This window comes from Sturnus vulgaris, chromosome 5 (genome assembly GCF_052056855.1).
Source record: "Sturnus vulgaris isolate bStuVul1 chromosome 5, bStuVul1.hap1, whole genome shotgun sequence".
Taxonomy (NCBI): Eukaryota; Metazoa; Chordata; class Aves; order Passeriformes; family Sturnidae; genus Sturnus; species Sturnus vulgaris.
Window position 1 is genome coordinate 74,005,426 of NC_142247.1, and position 26,785 is coordinate 74,032,210.

General features: G+C 66.0%; 3 protein-coding genes across 3 annotated transcripts; 1 reads left to right on the top strand and 2 right to left on the bottom strand.

Annotated features, from left to right (window-relative positions):
• Nucleotides 1–260: 260 nt before the first annotated feature.
• On the bottom strand, nucleotides 261–14,233 carry MAPK8IP2 (mitogen-activated protein kinase 8 interacting protein 2). Its single transcript, XM_088166006.1, has 12 exons — nucleotides 14,090–14,233; nucleotides 9,531–9,636; nucleotides 9,059–9,301; nucleotides 7,498–7,600; nucleotides 4,890–7,070; nucleotides 4,285–4,360; nucleotides 3,537–3,709; nucleotides 2,883–2,992; nucleotides 2,694–2,813; nucleotides 2,066–2,136; nucleotides 1,734–1,832; nucleotides 261–1,235 (listed from the first exon to the last, which is right to left on the bottom strand). Exons 1-12 carry the CDS (start codon nucleotides 14,152–14,154, stop codon nucleotides 1,163–1,165), a joined length of 3,420 nt encoding a protein of 1,139 aa, XP_088022132.1. The 5' UTR covers nucleotides 14,155–14,233; the 3' UTR covers nucleotides 261–1,162.
• A 2,523-nt stretch (nucleotides 14,234–16,756) lies between these two features.
• On the bottom strand, nucleotides 16,757–17,964 carry LOC106862028 (uncharacterized). Its single transcript, XM_088166005.1, has 4 exons — nucleotides 17,748–17,964; nucleotides 17,545–17,646; nucleotides 17,263–17,388; nucleotides 16,757–17,181 (listed from the first exon to the last, which is right to left on the bottom strand). Exons 1-4 carry the CDS (start codon nucleotides 17,958–17,960, stop codon nucleotides 16,987–16,989), a joined length of 636 nt encoding a protein of 211 aa, XP_088022131.1. The 5' UTR covers nucleotides 17,961–17,964; the 3' UTR covers nucleotides 16,757–16,986.
• A 136-nt stretch (nucleotides 17,965–18,100) lies between these two features.
• On the top strand, nucleotides 18,101–24,315 carry CHKB (choline kinase beta). Its single transcript, XM_088166007.1, has 11 exons — nucleotides 18,101–18,267; nucleotides 18,984–19,092; nucleotides 20,087–20,200; nucleotides 20,286–20,419; nucleotides 20,974–21,078; nucleotides 21,346–21,404; nucleotides 21,483–21,567; nucleotides 22,050–22,158; nucleotides 22,478–22,575; nucleotides 23,140–23,221; nucleotides 23,758–24,315. The coding sequence occupies exons 1-11, from the start codon at nucleotides 18,116–18,118 to the stop codon at nucleotides 23,812–23,814; spliced, it is 1,104 nt and encodes a 367-aa protein (XP_088022133.1). The 5' UTR covers nucleotides 18,101–18,115; the 3' UTR covers nucleotides 23,815–24,315.
• The last annotated feature ends 2,470 nt before the right edge of the window (nucleotides 24,316–26,785 follow it).

A 26,785-nucleotide genomic window follows, 5' to 3' on the forward strand; every position in this document is an offset into this window, starting at 1 on the left:
AGGACAAGGGACAAAGGAAGGAGCAGAGGGTCCCCAACTCACCTGGGCCTCCCCAACTCCCCTGGGTGATCTCAGCAGTGTCCCCCAACACTGTCCCAAACATTGTCCCCAACATTGTCCCCGCAGCGCCCTCAGATCACACCAAGCAGTGTCCCCACACTGTCCCCACACTGTCCCCACAGTGTCCCCAGCTCACACCAATCAGTGTCCCTCCACTGTCCCCATCCCCGTCCCCACAGTGTCCCCGCAGTGTCCCCAGCTCACACCAAGCATATATTTTATTGAAAGACCAAGTGGGTGACAACGGCGTGGGGACAGCCGGGGCTGGCACAGTGGCTCGGGGGCTCCTCTGGCTGCTGAGTTACAGATAAATATCGGGACATCGAGCGGGCGGTGGCGATATAGTCACGATAGCGCTGGGCGACAGGGGCCGAAGCGAGGGACCACCAGGCACAGCAGTGAGGGGGGGGCGGCCCCGGGACCCCCCCGGGCCCGAGCTCGGTGGCGGGAGGGGACAGCCGGGGACACCGACACGAGGGACAGCACACCCGGGGACGGGGGAGGGGGGGGCAGCTCTGGGGGATCCCCGTTCCTTTGGGGGGACAGCGAGGATTTGGGGGTGTCCGCCTTCCCCCCCCCCCCCCTCCATCCCGAGCTGGCCCCGGACCCCCCCAAAATGCCCTGAGCCCCCCCCCCCCCCCAGTGTCCCCAAAGTCGCGGGTCCCGCTGTCCCCAAGGCTGGCGGTGCTCATGCAGGGGGGGCCACTCGGGCTGTGTCACCCCCCGGCTGGGCCGTGTCACCTCCCGAGGGGACCCCCGGGCCCCCCAGAGGCGGGGGGGACTTGGGGGGGGGGGGGAGGGGAGGGGCGTGGGTCAGACAGAATCTCTGGGGGTGACACCAGAGTCCCTGGGGGTGACACCACACAGGGTCCCTGGGGGATGACACCGGTCCTTGGGTGACACAGAATCCCTGGGTGGGTGACACTCGGTCCCTGGGTCACCCAGGGTCCCTAGGGGGTGACACAGAGTCCCTGGGGGGGGTGACACCGGATCCCTGGGGGGGGGGTGACACAGAGTCCCTGGGGAGGTGACACAGGTCCCTGGGGTCACACCAGGTCCCTAGGGGGGTGACACAGGACCCTGGGGAGGTGACACAGGACCCCTACTCCAGGTAGATGTCCTCTGTGGGGCAGGCGTACTCCAGGTGCTCCTGGTAATATTCCTGAAACGCTCGGCTGGGGGGGCAATGGGGGGAGGGGTTCAGAGGGGGGAGGGGGCACCCCCAGCACCCACTGAGACCCCAAAAAACCGCCTGCGGGCACCCCCAGAGCAGGCACAGCACCCCCAGTGCCCGGGCACCCCAACACCCCCAGCACCCCAAACCCAGTCCCGGAGCAGCTGCACCCCAAAACGCTGCACCCAGACCCCAATCCCTGAACCCCCAATCCCCCTGCACCCCCAGCCCCATCCCAGCCAACCCCTGCCCCCAGCCCTGTCCCCCCCATGTCCCCCGTGTCCCCGTACCCCCCCGACCCCCCGTACTCCCTCCGTGCCCCTTTGTCCCCCAATGTCCCCCGTACCCCCCGTGTCGCCCATGTCCCCGTGTCCCCTGTCCCCCCTGCGCCCCCCATGTCCCCCATGCCCCCTCCATGTCCCCGTGTTCCCCATGTCCCCCCAAGCCCCTCCATGTCCCCCCCCATGTCCCCATGTCCCCGTGTCGCCGTGTCCCGTACCCGACACACTCGGCCACGTGTCTCATGGACTCCTGGGACACGAACACGTGGCAGGCGAAGCGGCTCAGCACCGGGTGCTTGGTGATGAACCCGAAATAGCTGCAAATGGGTTTGGGGAGGGGGGCACGGGCTCAGGGGGGCACCCCAAAACCTGCCCCGAGACCACCCCCAGAGCCCCGGGACAGCCACGCCAGGGGCGACCAGGAGCGGGCAGGGGGCTCCGGGGTGTCCCTGGCAGGGTGGGGGTCCCTTGGGGCTCCCATGGATGGTGGGGGTCCCTTGGGGTGCCCCTGAATTTGGTGGGGGTGTCTCGGGGTGCCCGGGGGGCTCACCAGCTGTTCCGGGGGTGGCACCCACAGAAGGAGATGTTCTTCATCTGGAAGAAGTGGCTGCAGCGCTCGAACTGCGGCAGGGCAGGGCAGAGAGGAGCCTCTGGGTCAGAGCCCCCCAAAATCTGTGTCCCCCCTCAGCAGCAGCCCCCCAACCCACAGCCCCGAATCTGCACCAGGCACCTCCTGGTCACCCCCAAATCCAGAGCCCTGAGCCCCTCATCAGACCCAAAACCCAACCCCATGTTCATCTCCCCTCCTGGTCACCCCCAAATCCAGAGCCCTCTACCATCCACCCCTTCCTCACCCCCTAAATCCAGACCCTCGCACCCCTCCTCTCCTGGTCACCCCCAAATCTCCTTTTTGCCCCCCAAACCCAGATCCCTGCACCCCTCATCATATCCTGGTCACCCCCAAAATCTTCTCCTGTCTGCTCCTGTGGTCACCCGCTTACTCCTTGCCCCCCAAACCCAGATTCCTGCACCCACCACACTCCTGGTCACCCCCAAAACTCCTTTTTGACCCCCAAACCCAGATCCCTGCACCCCTCATCACATCCTGGTCACCCCCAGACCCCTCCCGGTGCCCCCCAGACCCCTCCCGGTGCCCCCCAGTCCCCGGCCCCGCTCACCTCGTGCTCGGGGCTGTACTCGGTGACGGTCAGGATGAGTTTGATGCCCTGCAGTGTCACCTCCAGGTCACAGCTGGCCGGGGGCCGCAGGTGCACCGTCAGCTTCCTGGTGGTGGCGATCTGGGGGGGTCCAGCGGTGTCAGGGGGGTCCCAGGGCCCCGCGGGACCCCCGCCCCGCCCCCTCCTCACCTTCTGCATGGCCGCGCACAGGATCCCATTGCCCTGGTGGTACGGGACCTCCACCGAGCCCAGGAACTGCACGTTAAAGCGCTCCACCCAGCACGGGTTCCTCTTCAGACCTGCCGGGAAAGGGCAGGGAGAGCGTCAGAAATCACGGATCACAATCAGGGAATCACGGAATCCATCACAGAATCAGAATGAAAGAAATCACACAATCACACAGAATCACAGAATCGTGAAATCAATCACAAAATCAAAGAATCACAAAATCAAATAATCACACAATCACAGAATCAATCACAGAATCACAGAATCACAGAATCAATCACACAATCATAAAATCAATCACAGAATCACAGAATCAATCACACAATCACAGAATCAATCACAGAATCACAGAATTACAGAATCAATCACACAATCATAAAATCAATCACAGAATCACGAATCAGTCACAATCACAGAATCACGGAATTACAGAATCAGTCACAGAATCAATCACAGAGAGAATCACAGAACCACACAATCCACAATCACAGAATCAATCCCTGAATCACACAATCACACAATCACACAATCACAGGAAGATCAAAGCTCGTTTCTCAGAGCACCCCAAAGCCCCCGGACCCCTCCCCGGATGCCCGGGGGTCCCTGGGCTCGCACCGATGGCGTCCCGGGCGTGTCCCACCACCTCGTGGGCGTAGAAGGCGGGGAAGATGCCGCGCTCGCCCGTCCTCATGTTGTAACCCCGGTACCAGTAATCGTCCTCCTCCAGCTCCACCAGGATGGGATCGTCCACGTCCAGCTCCAGCTCGTCCTCGTGGCGTGGGATGAACCTGGGATGGGGTGGGATAATGGGATAATGGGATGGGGTAATGGGATAATGGGATGGGATAATGGGATGGGGTGCAGACACACTGCTCAGTGCCCATCAGGTCATCAGCACCCCCAAAGTCACTGCCCTGAGCTCCTGGTCACCCCCAAAGTCACCTCCCTGAGCTCCTGGTGATCCCAAAGCCACATTCCTGACCTTCTGGTCAGCCCCAAATCCACTGCCCTCGTCTCCTGGTCACTCCCCCAAACCCACACCCCCACATCCTTCACCTTCTGGTCAGCCCCAAAGCCAACTGGGGGCTGGGGGGACCCAGGGGAAGAAAGGACAGTGACCCCCACACCCCCTGGTCACCCCCAAAACCCAACCCCCACCCCTGTGCCCCTCATCACCTCCTCACCCCCCGATGTCGTGGTCACCCCAAACCCCCCCCGTGGCACCCATGGGGTGCCTGCCCTGGGGACACGACACCCCCAGAGCCCAGGGACTGAATCTGGATCGCCCCGGGGGCACCAGGGTGGGCAGGGGGCGCTGGGGTGGCCCTGGGGGGCCCGTGGGTGTCACCTGGGGTGGCCTCACCTGAAGACAGCGCGGTGGGTCTGCTCCCGCTCCTCGCCGTTCACCATGCAGGAGAAGAGCCCGAAGGACTCTGTGCCTGTGGGGACAGCCATGGCAGGGGACACAGGGGACAGCTGGGGACACCCCCACGGGACAGGGGACACAGCGGACAGCTGGGGGACATCCTGCCCCTGTCCCTGAGGGTCACTCATGGGGTCAGAACCCTCCGGGGGGTCCCACCTGGACCCTGCCCAGCAGAGCCTTGTGGTCACTGTGAGCCTGCCCCGTCTCCCACGACATGTCACGACATGCCGTGACATCCCAGACATGCCGTGACATATCGTGACACGACATGGCACGTGGGAATGGTGCCACGGCCAGGATGGCTGGGACACAACAGCCCGTGTGAGAAGAGCCAGGACAGCATGGCGCGACATATCGTGACATCCCGTGACATATCGTGACATCCCGTGACATATCGTGACATGCCACAGCAGGAATGGCTGGGGCTGGGCACGGAGGGCAGCCGGCATGCCAAGGTCACCCAGAGCAGCCCAGGACACCGTGACACGTCACGACACGTCACGACACGTCACGACACGTCACGACACGGCACCGCCACTTACTGGAGGAGCGCGAGGTGCTGTTGACGAAGACATTGAGGAACTTCTTGGAGAACTGCAGGTCGGCCTCGGGGGACGAGTCCTCGGAGGAGCTGCGCGCGTCGGGGGCCACCAGCCCGTCGCCGAAGGCCACCTCGTCGTCGCAGGCCCTCAGGATGTCGCTGTCGTCGCTGAGCACGGACGTGCAGCGCCGCAGGCTCACCAGCTCCAGCTGCGTGTGCTCGTCCACCACCAGCGTGTACTTGACCGAGTCGTAGGCCAGCGACTCGTCCAGCGCCGGCGGCTCCGGTGCCAGCGGCCCCTCCCCGGCCGGGCTGCCCCGGTGGCACGGGGCCACCAAGGGCGGCTCGGCCTCCTCCAGGGCCATGGCGAAGCCGCGGTTGGTCTTGGCCGTGGACACGTCCAGCGCGGCGGGGTCGGCGTCGGGCGCTAACCGGACGTCGTCGATCATGGAGTCGGCCTCCAGCACGCCCGAGTCCAGGTCCCAGCGCTCGGGGCCGCCACCGGTGACAGCGGGCTCGGTGCCGGGGGACACCCGCGGCGGGGCCACCGGGCGGCAACCCAAGGTGGCCAAGACCTCGGAGGCGTCCAGGCGGCCGAGGGCGACGGGGCGGCCGGGGCACACGGGCGCGATGGTGTCGTTGGTGGGGTTGCTGAGGAACAGGAAAGGCCCCGGCTCCTCGGCCGGCGGCTCCGGTGGCGGCTCGGCGGCCGCGTGCTCGGCCTCGGCCAGGGAGCAGCGCAGCGTCTCCATGTCCACCAGCTCGATGGCACCGCGCGGGCACCGCGCTGGCACCGCCGCCGCGTCCCCCAGCGCCACCGGCGAGTCCCGCGGGCCCGGCTCCTCGTCCAGCGCCTCGCTCAGGATCTCGGGCTCCAGGTCGGAGGCGGGCGAGATGGTGTCGCACAGCGAGTGGCTGTTCTGGAAACACTCGTCCGGGCACTTGATGGGGTACGAGCCCTCCGAGATCATCTTGTTCACCAGGTTGCTGAGCAGCCACGGCGAGTCCGAGTCCTCGCTCAGGTCGGGCTCCGACTCCGAGTCCGAGTCGTACTCGCTGTTGTCCTCCTCGTCCGCCTCGGGCATCAGCTTGGGCCCCACGGGCAGGTAGAAGGAGCGGCGGATGCTCTCCAGGCTGTGGTCGGGGTCGATCTTCAGGTCCGGGGGGCTGGCGCTGGACACGTCGGTCTGGCCCTCGGGCGCGGGGCCGTCGGCCGGGTCCAGGCTGTCGTAGTAGGCGTCCATCTTCAGCTCGGCCAGGCTCTCCCTCCTGACCACGCCGCGCTCCGGCGGGCCCCTCTCGGCCGGCTCCTCCTCGTCCTCCTTGCCCTTGTCCAGCAGCAGCGAGTCCTTGATGCCCAGCAGGCCGGGCGCCTCCAGCTCGGGCTCCAGCTCGCCCTCGGAGCCGGGCGAGCTGGCCTCCTCGATGGAGTTGGTGAGGTGCGACGAGCGGCCGCTGCTGCTGTCGCTGCTCAGGTCCAGCTCGGTCTCCGAGATGGATGAGATCATGTTGCTGACCAGGCGCCCGCCGGCGAAAGCCGCCTCGAGCTCCCCGTCCACGTCCGAGTCAGAGCCGGGCGAGCTCAGCTCGTCCCCTCGCCGCCCGCCGGGCAGGAAGGGCTTGGCCGTGCGGCTCGTGAGGTCGGCCTCGATGCCCGGGTCCGAGGAGGGCGAGGTGGTCTCCGAGGAGCCCGAGGGGTGGCCGCGCACGCTGGCGGCCCGGCCGGACCGGGCACCCTCCCCGTCGGAGCTGAGCGGCTCCGCGGGAGCCCCGTCCCGCTCCGGCCGGGGCTGCGGCCGCGGCTGCGGCTGCGGGCGGGGGGACCCCGGGCTGGCGCCGCCCTGGGGCTGCGTGGGGGCCTGGGGGGCGGCCTGGGGCGGGGGGGCGGCGTCGGGGGCGCCGGGGGGAGCGGCGGGCCCTGTTGGAGAGAGACAGGGGTGAGGCGGGGGCGGCTGGCGGGGGCGCGGCGGGGAGAGCGGAGCTCGGAGCGCAGCGGAGATGAGGTTCATGTTAAAATCGGGCGCGGCTCTCGGGGGCGATGGGTTACCATGTGCCAGGGACTCGGGGCTGTTGCCTTGCGAGTCCAGGGGGGAGGGCGGCAGCGAGGGGGGGGCCCCCCCGGGGCCCGGCGGGCTCTCCAGGCAGGGTCCGTCCAGGATGCAGGCGTGGGGGGACGAGTGTCCTGCGGGGAGGGCGACACGGGGCCGGGGTGAGCCCGCGGGGACACCCCGAGTGGCACAGTGTCACTGTCACACCCCACTGCCACAGCCCGAGTGGCACAGTGTCACTGTCACACCCCGCTGTCTCAGTCCATTGTCACACCCCACTGCCACACCCCGCTGTCTCAGTGTCACTGTCACACCCCGGTGTCACACTCGCGTCGGCACAGCCCATTGGCACAGCTCAGCTGTCACACCCCGCTGTCAGTGTCACTGTCACACCCGCGTTGGCACAGCCCCACTGTCACAGTGTCACTGTCACAGCCCACTGCCACACCCGCACAGCCCGCTGTCAGTGCCACTGTCACACCCCGCTGTCCCAGTGTCACTGTCTGTGTCACCGTCCCAGTGTCACCGTCCCCCCGCGCTGTCCCTCCCGCTGCCGCTCACCGGTGTGTGAGGAAGAGGAGGAGGAGGAGGAGTGGAGGAGCGCGTCCTGCCAGCTGGGCCGGGGCGCGGAGGGAGCGAAGCCGCCGTTGTTGTTCAGGGAATCCTGGGGGGAGAGCACAGAGGGGAGGGGGGTTCAGAGGGGGACCCCCGACCCCGGGGGGTGTCTGGGGACTCCGGGGGGACACCGGGGGTGGGCTCGGAGGGGTCTGGCAGCCCCCGTGCCACATGCGCGGGGTTTATCCGGATTAGGGCACGGATCCACATCCATCCCTGGATCCCCTGCCCGGCCAGGCGAGCTCCGGGAGCCTGGCACGGCACGGCACGGCACGGCACCCGTGTGAGACCCCAGGAGCACGGCCCCACCCCGCAGAGGGACCCCCGGGCCGCCCCCGGAGCCCCCGGGAACGTTCGGGAGCCCCCGGGATTTTTTGGGAATGTGGCGGCGGCAGCTGCGGATTGTCCCGCCGGGAAGCGCGGGCAGCGCTAATCCCGGCGGATCCCGGCGGGAGGAGGATTAGGGAGGGATTAGGGAGCGCGGCCGGAGCCACCGGGACCAACCGGGGCGGCCCTGACAGGGATTGGGGCACCGAGGGGACCGGGATGGGAATGGGGGATTGGGAATGGAAGGGATGAGTTCTAGGGGATACACAGAGATGGATTCTGGGGGACACGGGGATCAGTTCTGGGGGTCACAAGGATGGGTTCTAAGGCACACAGGGATGGCTGCAGGGGGGGACAGGGACACAGGGACACAGGACCAGGATGTCACCTCCTCCCAGGACCCCCCATGGGGCAGATCCAAGCGGATCCAGGGGCTCCACCCCTCCCTCCTCCAAGGGATGACGGAGCAGCGCGGGGTCCCGGCCCGCCCAGACCCCTGGGCTTTGTCCCTTTGTCCCCCTCGCGGTGACCGCCACCTCCCAGAGCCCCCCCCCAGCCCAGCAGAGCGCGGTGCCCCCCCGGGAAAAGCGGGGGGGGCCCCCCCGAAATTCCCGAGGGCCCGCGGTTCCCCCGGCAACGCCGGCGGCTGCAGCCGCTGAGCATCCCACACACTGCGGCGGCGCGTGCGCGGCGACACGGGGACATCCCTGCGGCCACACAGCGACACGGGGACATCCCTGCGGCCACACGGCCCGGGGGGACATCCCTGCGGCCACACCGCCCGGGGGGACATCCCTGCGGCCACACAGCGACACGGGGACATCCCTGAGGCCACACAGCGACACCGGGACATCCCTGCGGCCACACGGCCCGGGGAGCCCCCAGTGCGGGAAAGGGGGGACACGGGGGTGGGGATGGGGACAAGGGACACAGACCCTGGGGGAGAAGGGACAGTGACCCGGGGGGGGGAAGGGGACACAGACCCAAAGGGGGAAGGGGACAGTGACACCAGGGGTGAAGGAACAGTGACACTGGGGGGGAAGTGACACAGACTCAAAGGGGGAAGGGACAATGACACTGGCGGGAAAGGACAGTGATTCCAGGGGGAAGGGGACAGTGACCCGGGGGAAGGGGACACCACGCCACAGGGACACGTCACCTGCAGCCACGCCCGCCTCACCTGTGTGCCCGGGGCTGTCAGGTTCAGGGTCGTGGGCCGGTGCTTCTGCGTCTCCTCCAGGGCTGGCGAGGGGATGGGCGAGGCCGAAGGGGACGGCGGCGCCTCCAGCTCGTTGCCTTCCTCCTCCTCCTCCTCCTCTTCCTCGTCGTCGTCGTTGTCGTCGATCATCTCGAACTCCTGGAAGTCGTCCTGGAAGGTGCACACGGGGTGCGGCTGCTCCCCGCGCTCCAGCACCAGGCAGTCCTGCGGGTGACACCGGCTCAGGGACACGGGGACAGCGCTGGGGACACCGTCCCTGCCACCGAGGGGGTGGCAGTGTCCCCAACACCCCCCCCCCACAAGAGGGGACAAGGGAGCTCCCGGGTCACCCGCTTTGCCAGCGGAGCCAGCACGGCGGTGGCAGCGCTGCAGGTGAGTTGTGTCACAGCCCGGTGTCCCCACGGTGTCCCCAAGGGCCACCAGGCTCCCGCACCTTCTCGTAGTGGTCCGAGTCGTAGTTGAGGCCGATGCCGCAATCGTCCGTGATCTCCGACAGGTCCTCGTCATCGAACTCCTCCAGGCTGATGTCCTGGGGGGGCCTGGGGACAGCGGGGACACGGCTCAGGGACAGCAGGGACACGGCTCAGGGACAGCGCGGCAGGGCCTCGATGGCACCGTGAGAGCAAAGGGGACATCCGTGCGTGTATGGGTGACACCCTCGGCACGGGAGCAGCAGAGACATGGCACCAGGACATTGTCACCTCTGAGTGCCACACAGACATGGCACCAGGACATTGTCACCTCTGAGTGCCACATAGACATGGTACCACGACTCTGTCACCTCTGAGTGCCACACGGACATGGCACCACGACTCTGTCACCTCTGGGTCCTGGCACAGGACAAACACAGGGACACGTCACCATAACACTGTCACCTCTGGGTGCCACACGGACGTGGCAGCAGAACATTGGTGTCACACAGACACGGCACTGTAACCCTGTCACCTCTAGTGCCACACAGACATGGCACCACGACTCTGTCGCCTCTGGATGTCACATGCACATTTCATCAAAACATTGTCACCCTTGGTGCCACATGGACATGGCACCATGACTCTGTCACCTCTGGGTCCTGGCACAGGACAACCACACGGACATGTCACCATAACACTGTCACCCCTGGGTGCCACACGGACATGGCATCACAACACTGTCACCCTCAGGTGCCACATGCACATGGCACCAAACACTGCCACCCCTGGGTGCTGACACAGGATAATCACACAGACATGTCACCACTCCCCTGCCACCCCTGGGTGCTGGCACAGGACAGCCACAGTGCTACGTCACCACGCCGCTGTCACCACGCGGTGGCACCGGCTGGGCGGAGGTGCCGAGGCCACCACACGTCCCAAATTCCCGGCCCAGCAGAGTCCCCGGAGCCGAGCTGGGGAGGGGACGGTCACCAGCGCCAGCTTTGGGGTGTCCTGTGCTGCTGGGGGGACACTTGGGTGTCACACGGGCACGGCTGGGGGTGACAAAGGGGACCCGGGCTGTGACACCCGGAGCTCATTCCCGGGGAACGGGGGGTGCCATGGAAACCAGCGGGAATAACGGGAACGGAGAGAAATCCCGGAGGGATTTGGGGTCGGAAAACAGAAATTGGGAGTTTGGGGGGGATTGGTGAGGTGGGAGATATGGCCTGGGTGCCACTGGGACCCTCTGCCACCCTCCATGGGGTCGGGGACACGCAGGACCCCGAGTTCGTCCCCAGGGGTGGTGACAGCACCCAGTCACCAGCAGGACCCTGTGCCCACCCTCCATGGGGTTGGGGACCCCCGGGTGGGCTCCTGCAGGTGCGGGGGGCTCATCCCGGAGTGTGGCACACCCCAGAGGGGGTCAGGGCCGTCCCCTGTCCCCCTCCTGTCCCCCGCACGGGGCCCCGCGCCTGCTGCCGATCCCCCGGCAGGAAGATTCCCCTAATCCCATAATTCCCACAAGTAGGGCACGGCCGCGCCGAATCCGCGCAAATTTGGGGCAAAAGCGGCAGAAACGGAGACGGGGCCGGGGCTGCGGCGGGAACGGGACCCCAAAACCCCAAAGGACAGGGGAGCCTCAGGGCTGTGGGGTGAAGGGTCCCGGGGTGTCAGGGAGAGGAGGTTTTGGGGTGCAGAGCCCTGGGATGTCGGGGTGTAAAATGCTTTGGGGTGTAGGGGAACAGGAATTGTGGGGTTCAGAAGTCTTTGGGGTGAGCTATGGGATGTCAAAGTGCGGAACTCTTTGGGGTTCAGAACTCTTTGGGGTTTCGTGGTGTCGAACTCGCCCCGGGGTGTTGGGGAGCAGAAATGTTTTGGGATGCAGAGCCCCAGGATATCGGGGTGCAGATCCCAGGATTTTGGGGTGCACAGCCCTATGGGGTGCAGACCCATCTCCCCAACCCTACACAATTTTGGGATCTGCCTCCCTGTAGGAAGAACCCCGGGGCCCTCCCAGGGCTCTTAGGGGGTCCCGTGACCACCTGGGGGGGGACAGTGGGGCTGAGTCTTCTGGGGGTGGGGACCCCGGGATTCACTCCTGCACCCCTGGACCCTCCTCAGTGGGGGGGAAACTGGGATGGGATAATGGGATACAGGGATGGGATACTGGGATGGGATACTGGGATGGGGACACTGCTTTGGGCTGGGATGGTCACAGTGGGATGGGAACACTGTGGTGGAATGGGGATGACACAGTGGGATGGTCACAGTGGGATGGGAACACTGTGGTGGAATGGGGATGACACAGTGGGATGGTCACAGTGGGATGGGGACACTATGATGGGATGGAACCAGCGGTGAGAACCAATCCAGTCCCACAATCTCCCCGCCGGAACCCCAAAAGCAGCGCCCTGGCCACGGCTGCAGGGACACAGCGCCGGGGATGAGCAGCAGGGACAAGGACAGTGCCCGTCCCACCTTGGGGACACTCCGGGGCCCGGCTGGCACCGAGGGACAGGAGCGGAGCCGAGGGAGGGGACAGGGCCAGGGGGTCTCACCCAGCCCCGCACACCCAGAGGGGATCGGGAAGGGCTGGAAGCAGCAACACCAACCCCCCACAGCATCCCAGTGACCCCAGAGCCACCATCCCGAGCCGGGATGGGCCGGAGGGGACCCCAAAGGGGCCGGGCAGGGCTGGGGAGGGGAGGGGACAGCGGCGGTGCCGGCGCTGCCAGGGCCGGGCTCCCCGGGGAGCCGCGGGCGGATGGAATTTCCTCATCCCTGCCAGCCCCGCTCCCTGCGCGCTGCCCGGGAGGGGCTCCGGACCCCCAAAACGGCCGGGACCCCAACCCGAGCCGTGCCCGGAGCGGGTCTGACCCTGTGGTCACCCCAAATTGGGCACCTGGGGCTCCTGACTGGCACCTGGGAGTGCCACGGCCCGAGAGGGAGGTGGGAGCCATCCCGAGGCCCGGCTGCGTGTGCGCCTGGAATTCCCACATCGAGCATTCCCAGCCCGAGCATTCCCATATCCAGCATCCCCACAACATCGAGCATCCCCACAACATCCAGCATCCCCACAAACATCCAGCATCCCCACAAACATCCAGCATCCCCAGCCCCTTCCCGCCCTCTCGGCCTCTCCCTCTCCCTGCCGGGGGTCCCGCCCCACCGGACACCCCCAAGCCTGGGCACCCCCGCCCTCCCTCCCCGCGGTTCTTTAGGGAAGGCTCAGCCGGGTTTGGGTTCTCCGTCACCATTCCCGGATGGATCCCGGGATGCTCAGGGAGACCCGAGCGCAGCCACAGCATCCCCAGGGATCGGCCCCGGGTTTTGGGATGGCTCCGGGCACAGATCCCGCTCCTCGCACTGGGCCCGGGGCCCAGCGAGGCTGTGGCGTCCCCTCCCTGCGCCACCGCGGGCAGGGACAGGCCAGGGACGGGGACAGGGACATCCTGGGGATGGGGACAGGCCGGGGACGGGGGGACGGGGACAGGGACATGCTAGGGATGGGGGGACGGGGACAGGGACGTTGTGGAGACGGGGACATCCTGGAGACGGGGACGTCTTGGAGACGGGGATGCTCAGAGGAGGGGACGGGCCGGGGACGGGGGGGAGTGGGACAGGGACAGGCCGGGGACGGGGATGCTCAGAGAAGGCGACATCCTGGGGACGGGGATGCTGAGGGAGGGGACAGTCTGAGCAAGGGGATGTTCATGGAAGGGACATCCTGGCTTAGGGGACATCCTGACGAAGGGGAGCCCTGCCCAGCACAGGCCACAACCACGCAAGGACACGTCCCGCAGCCCCGCTGTCCCCTTGCTCCTCTCTCCGCATCCCCGGCGCCCCCCAGGTGCCCCTCACCGCCGCTTCCTGCCATTCCCATTCCCATTCCCATTCCCCTGCCGGGTGTCTCGGCCCCGCACTGCGCCAGCCCGGCCCGCACCCCGACCCCGCACCCCGACCCCGCAGCCCCCGCACCCAGCCAAGGTCAGGCGCGGGGCGGGACCCCCGGGGGCCCTGCGGGAAGGTGACCGATCCCGGGAATCCCCCGGGAGCCCCCCGGGATCCCCCCCCAGGCCGAGCCGAACCCCCACCCCCCGCTCCCAGGACCGACCCCCCCCCTTCATTTCCATTCCCATCCCCGTTCCTATTCCCGGTTCCCATCCCGGGGCCGCTGCGGCGTCTCGGGAGAGACAAAGAGGCGGCGGCGGCTCCTCCCGCAGCGGCCCCGGGATGCGGCGGGCCCGGAGGCCGGGGGGGCTCCGAGCCGCGCTGAGGGGAAGGCGACAGAGGAGCCCCCCGAGCCCCCCGCCCGCAGGGAGCGGCCGCGATGCTCCGGGGGCTCTGGAAGGAGCGCGTTAATCCCGGGAAAGGCCCCGCAAGGGCGGGGGAGGTGCGGGAGGAGCCCCCCCGGTCCCGCATCCCAAGGTGAACGGGCGGGGGGAGCGGCGGGAGGGGGGTGGAGGAGCGGGCCCGGTGCAAGGGGAGCAGCGGGAGGGGAAGGGAGGGCGGCCAGACCCCGCATCCCCCCCCCCCGCACCCCGCGCATCCCCCCCCGCTCCCGCACCCCGCTCACCGGCAGCCGGGCGGGGAGAGCGAGTGGAAGGTGGAGAGCGAGAACATCTCGGCGCGATCCGCCATTTTCTCCGGCCGGGGCTGCGCCGGACTGCGGAGCTGCGGGAGCGGGGGGGGAGCGGCGGGAGGAGCTGCGGGAGCGGCGGGGGAGAGGGAGGGGGGAGAGGGACGGGAGGAGCCGCGGGGATGGGGGGGGAGAGGGGCGGGAGGAGCTGCGGGAACGGGGAGGGAACGGGGGGGAGAGGGAGGAGGAGCTGCGGGAGAACGGGGGGAGAGGGGCGGGAGGAGCTGCGGGAACGGGGGGAGAGGGAGGAGCCGGGAGGGGCGGGGGCGGCGGGAGGGAGGGAGGGAGGGGGGGAGAGGGAGGGGAAAGGGAGAGGGAGAGGAGGGGTCTGGGGGCGGGGGGGTTATAGGGATGGGATAATGGGATGAGATGGGGTGGGATTGGATCAATAGGATGGGGTGGGATCCATGGGATCGATGGGATTGGATGGGGTGAGATGGGGTGGGATGGGATCCATGGGATCAGTGGGATTGGATGGGGTGGGATGGGATCCATGGGATCAGTGGGATTGGATGGGGTGGGATGGGATCCATGGGATTGGATGGGGTGGTATGGGATCCATGGGATCAGTAGGATCAACGGGATTAGATGGGGTGGGATGGGATGAGGTGGGATCCATGGGATTAGACGGAGTGGGATCCATGGGATGGAGAGGGAAGGGAAGGGAAGGATTTGGGGTGGGATCAGGAGGGAGAGCTGGGGCTGGGGAGGGGCAGGAAGGGGTCAGATCGGGGGGGACAGAGAGTCTATAGGGACAGGGAGTCTACAGGACATCAGGGGTTTTATAGGGAGGTCAGGGGGTCTATAGGAGGGGTCGAGGTTCTATAATGGGGCCGGAGGGTTTATAGGGGGGTCAGGGGGTCTATGGGGGCTCGGGGGTCCTGTAGTGGGGCAGAGCAGTTTATAGGGGGGTCAGGGGTTCTATGGGGGCTCGGGGGTCCTGTAGTGGGGCAGGGCAGTTTATAGGGGGGTCAGGGGGTCTATGGGGGGTTCGGGGGTCCTGTAGTGGGGCAGGGCAGTTTATAGGGGGGTCAGGGGGTCCATGGGGGCTCGGGGCTCTATAGGGGCCGGGAGCGGAGCTGTCCGCGGTGCTGACGGCGGGAGAAGGGGACGGGGGGATGGGTGGCGAGGACAGGGATGTATGGGGGGGACAGAGGGTCTATAGGGGGCCCAGGGGGTCTGTAGGGGATCCCGAAGCTCTATAGGGGATCAGGAACTCTTTAGGGGATCGGGGAGATCCATAGGGGATCAGGAATTCTGTAGGGGATCAGGGAGGTCTGTAGGGGATCGGGGGCTCTATAGAAGATCAGGAACTCTATAGGGGACCGGGGCCCTATAGGAGGCTCTACAGGGGATCGGGGGCTCTACAGGGGATCGGGTCTTTATAATGGGATTGGGGGGATCTCGGGATCACCGCGCGGGCCGGGAGCCGCTCAGGGCGGGCGAGCGGAGCTGTCCCTGGTGCTGGCCATGGGACCGGACAGTGACAGCCGCTGGTGGCCGCAGCGAGCGGGGAGGGGACACCAGCGAGGGTCCCAGTCTGGGGGCGGGCAGTGGGACCCGCACACCGCCACCCGTGCCATGTGGGGTCCCGCAGTGTCCCCAATTCCCTCAGTGTCACCCCCTGTGTGTCCCCAAATCCCCCAGTGCCACCCCCATGGCCTGCTCCTGCTTGTGCTCCTTCCCGAAATTCCCATCCATCCCAACGTTCCCATCTTCATCCCAACGTTCCCATCCATCCATCCATCCATCCATCCATCCATCCCAACATTCCCAGTTTTCACCCCACTTTCCCATTCCCATCCATCCCAACATTTCCAGTCCCATCTAAATCCCAACATTCCCAATCCCAGTTTTCACTCAGACATTCTCATCCATCCCAACATTCCCATCTTCATCCCAACATTCCCAGTACCCATTCCAACGTTCCCATCCATCCATCCCAACATTCCCAATCTCATCTTCACCCCAACATTCCCAGCCCCATCTCAATCCCAACATTCCCATTCCCATCCTCATTCCTTTGGGGTTTTGGGGTTGCCCACCAGGGCAGGGCCCTGTCCCAGCCCCATTCCCAAATCCCTCTGGATTTTTCCATCCCTTTCCCAGCTCTGTTCCTTTCCCTGGCCCCGTTCCAGCCCCTCCAGGACTCTCCAGAGTCCAGGCCTCACCAGGGCCACCAGAACCTTTGGAAAATTTGGGAAATGTTGGAAAATGTGAGGAAACTCCTCCTGGAAAAGGTTTGGGATCCCCATCCCCGCAGGGACTGTGGCACTTGGGGACACACGGTGGCCTCGGCCACTCGGATCCCAGGGGATTTTCCAGCCTCAGGTCCCCACCCCGGGCAGGCTGGGGGTGGCAGCAGCAGCTGGCACTGATGCCACCACCCCCCTGTCACCCCCCTGTCACCCATCTGTCACCCCTGGCACATCCCAGGCTCCGGATGGTGCTGGACATAATCCGGGCTCAGGGCTGGGCATCGCTGCCACCCCCCCGGGGCTGTCCCCATTGTCACCACGGGCACGGGGGGTGACACGGGGGGGATGGCAGGGGTGGCCCTGGGTGGCCCGAGGCCATCGGAACGGACAGAGCTGGACACGGGCACGGGGTGGGCTCAGAGTTTATTTGGGATCAAGCGTGGGGGACAGAGGGACAGGGTGGCCCTGGGGGGGACAGAGTGGTACTGGGGGCAGTTATGGGGTTTCTGGGGGGAGTTTTGGGGCAGGGGTTGTTTGTGGGGTGGGCACAGGGTGTTAATGGGACAGGATAAGGCACAGGGTGTTTATGGGGTGGGCACAGCCCATCCCTGGCACAACCACCACACCCCCCTGCCCTCAGCCCTGCTGTCCCTGCCCGTCTGAGGGGTGGCACTGGGCGGTGTCCCCGTTGTCCCCGTCCTGTCCCTGTGCCAGCAGCAGATCCAGGTAGGCCCCGCAGATCAGATCCTGCTCCTCGATCCCAAATTCCCGCAGCAGCTCCTGTGCCAGGCGCTGCCCGTCCTGCACGCTCTGCTCCGGCCTCAGCACCACCTGGGGACACCCAGGGGACACCAGGGGTCACCCGGGGGTGCCACCCCTGCCCCGGCAGTGTCCCCAGAGCTGTCCCCTCACCTCCAGCTCCAGGAAGTCCCCAAGGCCCTGAACCCGGTCCAGGTGCAGCCGGGTCTGGCCCAGCAGGAACAGGAGCCGCTCCTTCCTCACGGTGCCCAGCACGCCCAGGGACTGGGACAGCACTGCCTGGGGGTGACAGGAGTGACACAGGGGTCACAGGGGTGACACAGGGACCTCACAGTGCCCAAGGACAGTGCCAGCACCGCCTGGAGGCACAGAGCAGGTGACAGGGGTGTGACAGGGGGGTGACAGGGCCACCCCCAGCCCTCGCCCCCCGCTCACCTGCAGCCCCTCGGGGTCGGCCGTGGGGGTGATGCTGAAACTCGAGAGTTTGGGGCCGGCGCTGTCGGGGCGCTCGTAGAAAATCAGCTCGCCCCGACCGTCCTGGAGACACGTGAGCACAGGGACAGGTGAGCACAGGTGAGGACGGGGACAGGTGAAGGCGGGGACCAAGGCCAAGCCCAGCCCCTCCAGCCACCCCTCACCTGTGTCCTGCGCAGCTTGAGCCGGCCCCGCGGCACTCGGAAGAACGTATCGGTCTGGAGCAGCACCTGCCCCGCCCCGGGGCACACCTGTCCCTCAGCGTTGCCCTGCCCTGCCCCGGGGCACACCTGGGGCAGCCCCTGCAGCCTGAGGGCCGCCCCGAGCGCTTCCTCCCGCGCCCTCAGCCGCGCCTTCACCTCCACGTTCCGCCGCATCCCGCCGAGTGCGCTCATTGGCTGCCGCGCACGCGTCGCCTCCCAGATCCGCCTTTCTATTGGCTGATGCAGCCGTCAATCAGCGAAGCGCGTTGTTATTGGTCAGCAGCTGTGCGGGCCCCGCCCTGGCCGAGCGGGACGGGGCGGGGGCGACCATGGCGGCGGCGGCGGGGGGCCAGGGCAGCTGCAGCGAGGACGGCGATGTCCCCGCCGCCACCCGCCTGCAGGCCTACGCCTGGTGCCGCGAGTTCCTGTCCGGCTCCTGGAAGCTCATCAGCCCGGAGGAGTTCGGCATTTGGCCGATCAGGTAGGAAGCGGAACCGACGAGAGGCGCTCCCCCCCCTCCCTCTTCGCAGTGGTCTCGTCCCAGGGTTCGGCTCCCCCTCCGCCCTGTCCCCCCCTCCCAGTGGCCCCAGTTGCCCCCGGACCAGTGTCCCTGTCCCCCTCTGAGTGTCCCCAGCTGCCCCCCGGGCCGGTGTTCCGGTGTCCCCGGTTGCCCTCCGGACCCGTCCCCCAGTTGCCTCCGTGGCCAATAGCCCAGTGCCCCTCCCAGTGGCCCCAGTTGCCCCCCGGACCGGTGTCCCTGTCCCAGCTGCCTTCCTTGACCCTTGTCCCTCTCCCAGTATCTCCAGTTGCCCCACCCCGAACCAGTGTCCCTGTCCCCCAGTGTCCCCTCCCAGTCGCTCCCTGGACCAGCGTCCCTGTCCCCCAGTTTCCCTTTATTGTCACACCCGCACCAGTGTGACGGTCCCGGTCCCTCTCCCAGTGTCCCCCATCCGTTGTCCCCAGCGTCCCCTGCCAGGCGCCCCAGCACATCCCGAGCAGGGATGTCACTGTCCCCCCCGTGTCCCCTCGGTTCCCGGTGTCCCCCGGTGTCCTCTGAACCCCCAGAATCCCTCACCGGGGGCTCGGGAACCTCCCGTACAAGCGCGTGGCTTGGTGTCCCCCGGTGTTCCCTCGGTGCCGGTGTCCCCCGGTGTCCCCCGGTGTCCCCTCTGACCCCCCGACCCCTCAATCCCGCAGCGGGGGGCTCAGTAATCTCCTGTACAAGTGCGCGCTGCCCGAGCACATCTCGAGCGTGGGGGACGAGCCCCGGCAGGTGCTGCTGCGCGTCTATGGGGCCATCCTGCAGGTGAGGGGACAGCGACACCCCCGTGACCCGAACCCCATGGGAACCCCCCGGGGACCCCAAACCCCATGGGAGCCCCATGGGAACCCCAAGAGAACCCCAAACCCCATGGGAAATCCAAGAGAATCCCATGGGAATCCCAAATGAACCCCATAGGAACCCCATGGGGACCCCAAACCCCACGGGAACCCCATGGGAATCCCCGAAACCCCAAACCCCGAGGGAAAGCCAAGGGAATCCCAAACCCCATGGGAGCCCCAAGGGAAGTCCCTGAGACCCCAAAATCCCAAGGGAACCCCACTGGGATCAGGGATTTTCGGGTGCTCTCCCACTGGGGTGGGGGGTGCTGGGTTTGGGATCCTGGGTTGGGGTCCCGCTTTGGGGTCCCATTTTGGGGGTGCCGTTTTTGGGATGCTGCTGTCAGAGTCCCATTTTGAGGGTGCCATTTTAGGGTCCCGTTCTGGGGTCCTGATCTGTGGCCCTGTTTCTGTGATCCTGATTCGGGTTCCCGATTTTGGGGTCCCGTTTTTTGTGTCCCTATTTGTGGTCCCATTTTGGGGTCCTGTTTTTGGTGCCCCGTTTTTGGGGTCCCGTTTTATGGCCCCATTTTGTTCCCCCGTTTTTTGTGCCCTCATTTCGTTGTCCCTATTTGTCACCCCGTTTTGGGTTCCTGTTTTTAGGGTCCTGTTTTTGCGATCCCATTTTCGGTGTCCCGTTTTTGGGTTCCTATTTTGCGCCGCCATTTTTCTGTCCCTATTTGCCTTCCCGTTTTGGGTTCCCGTTTTTGTCCCCCCATTTTTTTGTCCCTATTTGTCCCCCCATTTTCGTGCCCCCATTTTTCTGTCCTCATTCGCATTCCCACTTTCGTGCCCCCATTTTCATCCCCCCATTTTGTTGCCCCCCCCCCCCCATTTTGTTGCCCCCATTTTCCTGTCCCTATTTGCTCCCCCATTTCGGGGTTCCCTGTTTCGGGGGCTCCCGTGTCCCCCATCCCCAGGGCATGGACTCGCTGGTTCTGGAGAGTGTCATGTTCGCCATCCTGGCCGAGCGCGCGCTGGGGCCGCGCCTCTTCGGGGTGTTCCCGCAGGGCCGGCTGGAGCAGTACATCCCGGTAGGATTTGGGGGTCGCCCCCGACCCCCTCCCCGACCCCCTCCCCACCCCAAGGGGCTCCCCAAAACTCGGCGTGTCCCCCCAGAGCCGCCGGCTGCGCACGGAGGAGCTGCGGGAGCCCCGAGTGTCGGCGGAGATCGCCGAGAAGATGGCGAGGTTCCACGGCATGGCCATGCCCTTCAACAAGGAGCCCAAGTGGCTTTTTGGGACCATGGAGTGGTGAGGGGGCACCCCAAATCCTTATGGGGGCAGGGAGTGGTGAGGGGAACCCCAAATCCTAATGGGAATGGTGAGGGGAACCCCAAATCCTAATGGGAGTGGTGAGGGGAACCCCAAATCCTAATGGGGACAGGGAGTGGTGAGGGGAACCCCAAATCCTAATAGGGCCGGGGAGTGGGGACCCTAAATCCTAATGGATTGGGGACCCAAATCCCACTGGGAACAGGGAGTGGAGGCCCCAAAATCTCATTGGGATCAGGAAGTGGGGACCCAAAATCTCTCTGGGAGCAGAGATTGGGGTGGGAGAATTCCAAATCCCATTGGGAACAGGGAATGGGGTGTGGGGACCCCAAATCCCACTGGGATCAGGGAGTGGGGACCCCAAATCCCACTGGGATCAGGGAGTGGGGACCCCAAATCCCAGCGGGCCCAGCTCCCCGGGGGTTCCCTGGCTGCTTCCAGCGGGTCCCGTGGCACAGAGGGGTCACAGGGTGGCCCTGGGGTGGCCAGGGTGGCTTTGGGGCACTGTCCCCACGCTGTCCCCACGTCCCCAGGTACCTGGAGCAGATCTCCGAGCTGACATTCCCGGATCAGGCACAGCTGGAGCAGCTGGAGCAGCTCCGGGGTTACAACCTGGAGCAGGAGATGAGGAGCCTCAGGTGATGTCACCTGTCACCCAGCTCGGCTGTCCCCTGTCCCCTCCCGGCCTCGGGGGGGTCCCCAGGGCAGCCTTCTGGGGTGTCCGTGGTTCTGTCCTCGCCTTTGTGTCCCTCTGTCCCTTTGTCCCCCTCTATTCCCGTGTCCCTGGTGTCCCCTAAGACCCCCTTGTCCCTGGGCTGTCCCCGTGTCCCTAAGGTGTCCCCAGGCTGTCCCTGATGTGTCCCCTGTCCCCTCCCTGTCCCCCCTGTCCTCTCTCTGTCCCTCAGGGACCTGCTGGAGTCCACCCCATCCCCGGTGGTTTTCTGCCACAACGACGTGCAGGAGGGTGAGTGTCACCCACCGGGGGGTGGCCCTGTCCCCAAAAATCCCCTCAAAATTCCCCCAAAATCCCCAATTCCCGTAGGGAACATCCTGCTCCTGGCGGGGCGTGAGGGCTCCTCGGACCAGCTCATGCTCATCGACTTCGAGTACAGCAGCTACAACTACAGGTGTGGGGTTTGGGAGGTCCCTGGGGGTTTGGGGGGGTCCCTGGGGGTCCCTGCTGCCCCTCACATTCTTTGATCCCGCTGGGATTTGGGAATTTCCCCCTCACACTCCCCGATCCCGCTGGGATTTGGGGATTTCTCCCTCCTGCTCCGTGGTTTTGGTGGGATTTGGGATCTCCCAGTCACGGCTCCCTGCTCCTGCTGGGATTTAGGGGTTCCTTCATCCCTCCACGATCCCTGTGGGATTTGGGACCCCCTTTCCCCTCTCCACACTCCCGGTGGGATTTGGGGCTTGAATCCCCTCTCCCGGTGGGATTTGGGGTCTCTCCTGATGGATTTGGGGTCCCTCTCCCGGAGTGTTTGGGTCCCCTCTCCAGTGGTTTTGGGATCTCTCCCTGGTGTGTTTGTTTGGAGTCTCTCTCGGTGGTTTTGGGGTCTGTCCCGATGATTTTGGGGTCCCTGCTGACGCCCCCTCCCCACTGCAGGGGCTTTGACCTGGGCAATCATTTCTGTGAGTGGGTTTACAGCTACAGCCACGACTCCTGGCCCTTCTTCCAGGCACGCCCCGAGCACTACCCCAGCCGCCAGCAGCAGGTCTGGGGGTCCCTGGGGGGATTCCTGGGGGCCGGGGGGGTCCTGGGGAGGTCCCTAGAGAGGTCCCTGGGGGCTGGGGAGGGTCCTTGGGGTGTCTCGGGGGGTCCCTGGTGTCCGGGGACATCCTTGGGGAGGGTCCCGGCGTGGTCCTGGGGCAGTCCCTGGGGTCCGGGAGGGTCCTGGGGGGGTCCCTGGTCGGTCCTGGGGGTCAGGGGTGTCCTGGGGGGTTCCTGGAGGGTTCCTGGGGTCTGGGGGTATCCTGGGGTGTCCTGGGGGGTCCGGGCCCCTGTCGCAGCCCCCTGCCCTGCCCTCCCTGCAGCTCCATTTCATCCGGCATTACCTGGCCGAGGGCTCGGGGCAGCGCGGGCAGCGCGAGCAGGAGCGGCTCGAGGAGGAGATGCTGCGGGAGATCGACCGGTCTGGGGGGGCCTGGGGGGCCTGGGGGGGCCGGGGCAATCCTGGGGGCTCTGTGCTGTGTCCGGGAGGGGGGATTGGGATCACATTGGGGGGTTCCGTGCGGTTTTTGGGGGGTTCCGTGCCGTTTTTGGGGGGCTATTTGCTTTTATTCAGGGGTTCTCTGCCACTTTTGGGGGTTTCTCTGCCACTTTTGGGGGGCTATTTGCTTTTAATTGGGGTCTCAGTGTCACTTGGGGGGCTGTGTGCCACTTTTGGGATCTCTGTGTCACTTTTGGGGTGCTCCGGGACCCTTCTGGGGGCTCTGTGCTGTGTATGGGGGGGGGTGTTGGGATCACATTTGGGGTCTCTGTGTCACTTTTGGGGTGCTCTGGGACACTCTTGGGGTTTCTGTGCTGTTTAGGGGTTTCTGTGCCACTTTTGGGGTCTCTGCCCACTTTTGGGGCTCCCTGTGCCCCCCAGCCCCCTCCTGGCTCCTTTTCCCCACCCCCCCCTCTCCCGTGGGTGTTTTTGGGGTGCACAGGGGGGGTTTTGGGGTCTCACCCCCCCCTTTTTTCCCTTCCCCAGCTTCGTCCTGGCCTCTCACTTTTTCTGGGGGCTCTGGTCCATAGTGCAGGCCAAGATCTCCACCATCCACTTCGGTTACCTGGTGAGTCTGGGGGGCCCCGGTGTCCCCCCTGTCCCCGGGGGGTTTGGGGGCTCCACGACCCCCCTGACCCCCTTCCTTCACCTTTTATCTCCCTTTTATTTCCCTTTTTGCCTAATTCCCCCCTCCTTTTATTATTCCCCCCCTTTTTATTTTATTCCCCCCCTTTTTATTTTATTCCCCCCCTTTTTATTTTATTCCCCCCTTTTTATTTTATTCCCCCCCTTTTTATTTTATTCCCCCCCTTTTTATTTTATTCCCCCCCTTTTTATTTTATTCCCCCCCTTTTTATTTTATTCCCCCCTTTTTATTTTATTCCCCCCTTTTTATTTTATTCCCCCCCTTTTTATTTTATTCCCCCCTTTTTATTTTATTCCCCCCTTTTTATATTTTATTCCCCCCTTTTTATTTTATTCCCCCCTTTTTATATTTTATTCCCCCCTTTTTATTTTATTCCCCCTTTTTTTTTTACCCCCCATTATTCCCCCATTTTCCCTTTTCCCCCCCTTTTTTCCTCCCTTTATTCCCATTTTTCCCAGGACTACGCCCAGAGCCGTTTCCAGGCCTACTTCCAGCACAAGGCCCGCTGCTCCTGAGGGGATCCCCAAAACTCCTGGACCCCCCCGACCCCCCCGGGCACTTTTGGGGGGGATTGGAAACGGTTTTGGGGGACCCGGAACAGTTTTCGGGGGGCACCATAACCGTTTTAGGTTGCCGGAACGGTTTTGGGGGGGCACCACAACGGTTTTGGGGGGCCCGGAACGGCTTTGGGGGGGCTGCCACCCCCCCCCCCCGGCACCCCAGGATTCGGCAGCAGAGGTGGGACCCCCCCCCACCCCCATTTGGAAGGGTGGGATTTGGGGATTTTGGGGGGTGGGGTCCCCAAATCCGCACCCCTGGCCAGTAACGGGTTTTTTAGGGGGAGTTTTGGGGGTTTTTGGGGTGTCGCAGAAGGGGGTGGGGGTCCCCTGTTCGTACCTCATTGTCCCCCCCGCAGCTCTGGGGGGGCTCCCGGGGTCCCCCCACTTTCGACAGCAGAATGTAAAACTCAGACCAATAAAGCCGCGCTGGGGCCGGCGCTGCAGTTCTGCCCAAAATCCCACCCACTCAAATTCCCCCTCCCAAAATCCTGCCCCAAATCCCGCCCCAAAATCCTGTCCCCAAAATCCCACCCACTCAAATTCCCCCTCCCAAAATCCTGCCCCAAATCCCGCCCCAAAATCCCGCCCCAAAATCCTGCTCCAAATCCCACCCACTCAAATTCCCCCACCCAAAATCCTGCCCCAAATCCCGCCCCAAAATTCTGTCCCCAAAATCCCACCCACTCAAATTCCCCCTCCCCAAATCCCGCCCCAAAATCCTGTCCCCAAAATCCCACCCACTCAAAATTTCCCTGCCCCAAAATCCCGCCCCAAAACTCCACCGCCTTCAAGTTTCCCCCTCCCAAATCCGCCCCCTCAAATCCCACCCCCAAATCCCACCCCTTCAAATTCCCCCTCCCAAAATCCCGCCCCTCAAATCCCATCCCCAAATTCCCTCCTCTTCCTTCCCACCCCCCAAATCCTACCCCAAAAATCGCCCCCTCCCCAAATTCCCATCCAGCCCCCCCCAGCCCCCCGATCGCCGTGGGGCAGAGGGAGGGAAGGGCTGGGGGGTGACAAAGGGACACGGGGGGTGACTTTGGGGTGCTGGGGACCCCTCCCCATGTCCCTTCGGGGTGGGGGCAGGGGACAAAGGGACAGCCAGGGCACTGGGCGGGGCACAGGCAGGTGACAGCCGGGACAGGGGCCAGAGGTCGGGCAGGTGACAACCAGGTGACAAGCAGGTGCCAGGCGGGGCACGGGGACAGCAGCGGGTGCGTGTCCCTGACCCAGTGCGTGTCCCTGTCCCTGGTCCCTGTGCGGGGTTCGTGTCCCTGTCCCGGGATGTGGATCCCCCCGAGGATGTTGGGATCCCCCCGGGACTGCCGCTCTCCCCGGGGTGTCCCCGCTGTCCCCCGGGGTGTCCCCGCTGTCCCCCCGCCGTGCCCGGGCTGTTGGTGACACCCCATCCCCGCGTGTCCCTGTTCCCGTTCCCATCCCGGGATGGGACCCCCGGGGGATGTCGGGCTCCGTGTCCCGGGGTGGCCGGTCCTTGTCCCGACACGTCGGTGTCCCCAAGCCCGGCCACTCCTGTCGCTATCCCGGGGACACCGCTCCGTATCCCAGGACTCGCGTCCCGCCCCGGGGTCCGGGTGTCCCCGCATGTCGCGGTCCCCGTCCCGGTGTGTCGGGATCCCCACGGGTGCCGCAGTCCCCGTTCCGGGATCTGGGTCCCCCTGGCTGTCACTGTCCCCATCCCGGTGTGTCGGGATCCTCATCCCGGGTGTCGCTGTGCCTGTCCCGGTCTCCGTTCCGGGATCTGGGTCCCCATCCCTGCTGTCACCGTCCCCGTCGCGGAGTGTCGGGGTCCCCCCGGGTGTCGCGGTCCCCCCGAGGGCGGGGCTGTGCCGCCCGCCCCGCCGGTGTCCGGTTACCGGCGGCCGCAGCCGCGGCCTCAGGAGCCGCCGTCCCGCGGAGCCGCCGCCCCCGCGCCCCCCACGCAGGTACCGGGCCCGGGGAGGGGGCGCGCACGGGGACCCCCGGTACCCGAAACCCCCCCGGTCCCTTCCCGTGGCGTCGCTCCCGGTGCCGGGACCCCCACGCGTGTCCGTGGGGAGCGACCCCCGCGCCCTCCGCCCCGCGGCGTGGTCGGGGGTCCCCCCCGGTGTCACCTCCGGGTGTCACCTCCGGGTGTCACCTCCGGGGCTCCCGGCCCCGCCGCCCCCCACCCACGGAGCAGGGCCCGGCCCCACGCGGTGACCTTGGGCGGGGGGGACACCGGGGGGACACCGGGGCGGTGACCACGGAGGGACACGCGGAGCTGGGCAGGGACAGGGTGGGCAGTGCCATCCGTGCCACACCGCTCGGTGCCACGCGGGGTGACACGGGGTGGTGGCACCCACCGGGCAGTGCCACAGCGCCCTGCGGGGCTGGGGGACCTGGGTTAAGGCCGAGCCGAACCGTGCCAGGCCAGGCCGTGGGGAGGGGGGGTGACACCGGTGCCATCAGTGCCAGGTGATGCCACCCCGGTGTGACCGGGGCCTGCCCAGCCGTGGCTGTCACCCTCAGCCCAAGGCCACCCGTGGGAAAGGCGCTCCCCCGTGTTGGGGACAGGAGTGTCACCTCCCCCTGACCCCGGCGCTCCTTGGGCTTGGCCCTGGCTGTGCCCACACCGGGGGGTCCCAGAGCTGGGGGGGTTTTGGGGCGCCCCTGGAGTGGGGAGGGTCTCCAGGGACCCCGCGGTGACACAGTGACAGCCCAGGACCCCCGGCTGTGCCCCCCCCGTGGTGACAGTGACCCCCGGCTGTGCCCCCCCCGTGGTGACACAGTGACTTTGTGGCACCCCAGGGCCCCCCGGCTGTGTCCGTGCCGCCTCTCCCGCATTCCCGCTGGGGACACGGGGACGAGCGTGTGCAGGGGACACAGGGGACAGCGCGTGCCACACGCGGGCTCCGGGCTGGGCTCCGGGCAGGGGCTGGGGTGCCCT

Excerpts from the sequence above, each read along its gene's own strand:
- MAPK8IP2 (XM_088166006.1), bottom strand. The coding sequence starts at position 14,154 with ATGGCGGATCGCGCCGAGATGTTCTCGCTCTCCACCTTCCACTCGCTC. Across the intron at positions 7,601-9,058 it reads TGACAGCCCCGGGCACACAG|GATTCCCTGAACAACAACGG; the intron begins GTGAGGCGGGCG and ends CTCTCCCCCCAG. Across the intron at positions 2,137-2,693 it reads AGTACAGCCCCGAGCACGAG|TTCGAGCGCTGCAGCCACTT; the intron begins GTGAGCGGGGCC and ends GCCCTGCCGCAG.
- CHKB (XM_088166007.1), top strand. The coding sequence starts at position 18,116 with ATGGCGGCGGCGGCGGGGGGCCAGGGCAGCTGCAGCGAGGACGGCGAT. Across the intron at positions 20,420-20,973 it reads CTTTTTGGGACCATGGAGTG|GTACCTGGAGCAGATCTCCG; the intron begins GTGAGGGGGCAC and ends CCACGTCCCCAG. Across the intron at positions 22,576-23,139 it reads ATGCTGCGGGAGATCGACCG|CTTCGTCCTGGCCTCTCACT; the intron begins GTCTGGGGGGGC and ends TCCCTTCCCCAG.
- LOC106862028 (XM_088166005.1), bottom strand. The coding sequence starts at position 17,960 with ATGCGGCGGAACGTGGAGGTGAAGGCGCGGCTGAGGGCGCGGGAGGAA. Across the intron at positions 17,647-17,747 it reads TCAAGCTGCGCAGGACACAG|GACGGTCGGGGCGAGCTGAT; the intron begins GTGAGGGGTGGC and ends ACGTGTCTCCAG. Across the intron at positions 17,389-17,544 it reads CCGACCCCGAGGGGCTGCAG|GCAGTGCTGTCCCAGTCCCT; the intron begins GTGAGCGGGGGG and ends TGTCACCCCCAG.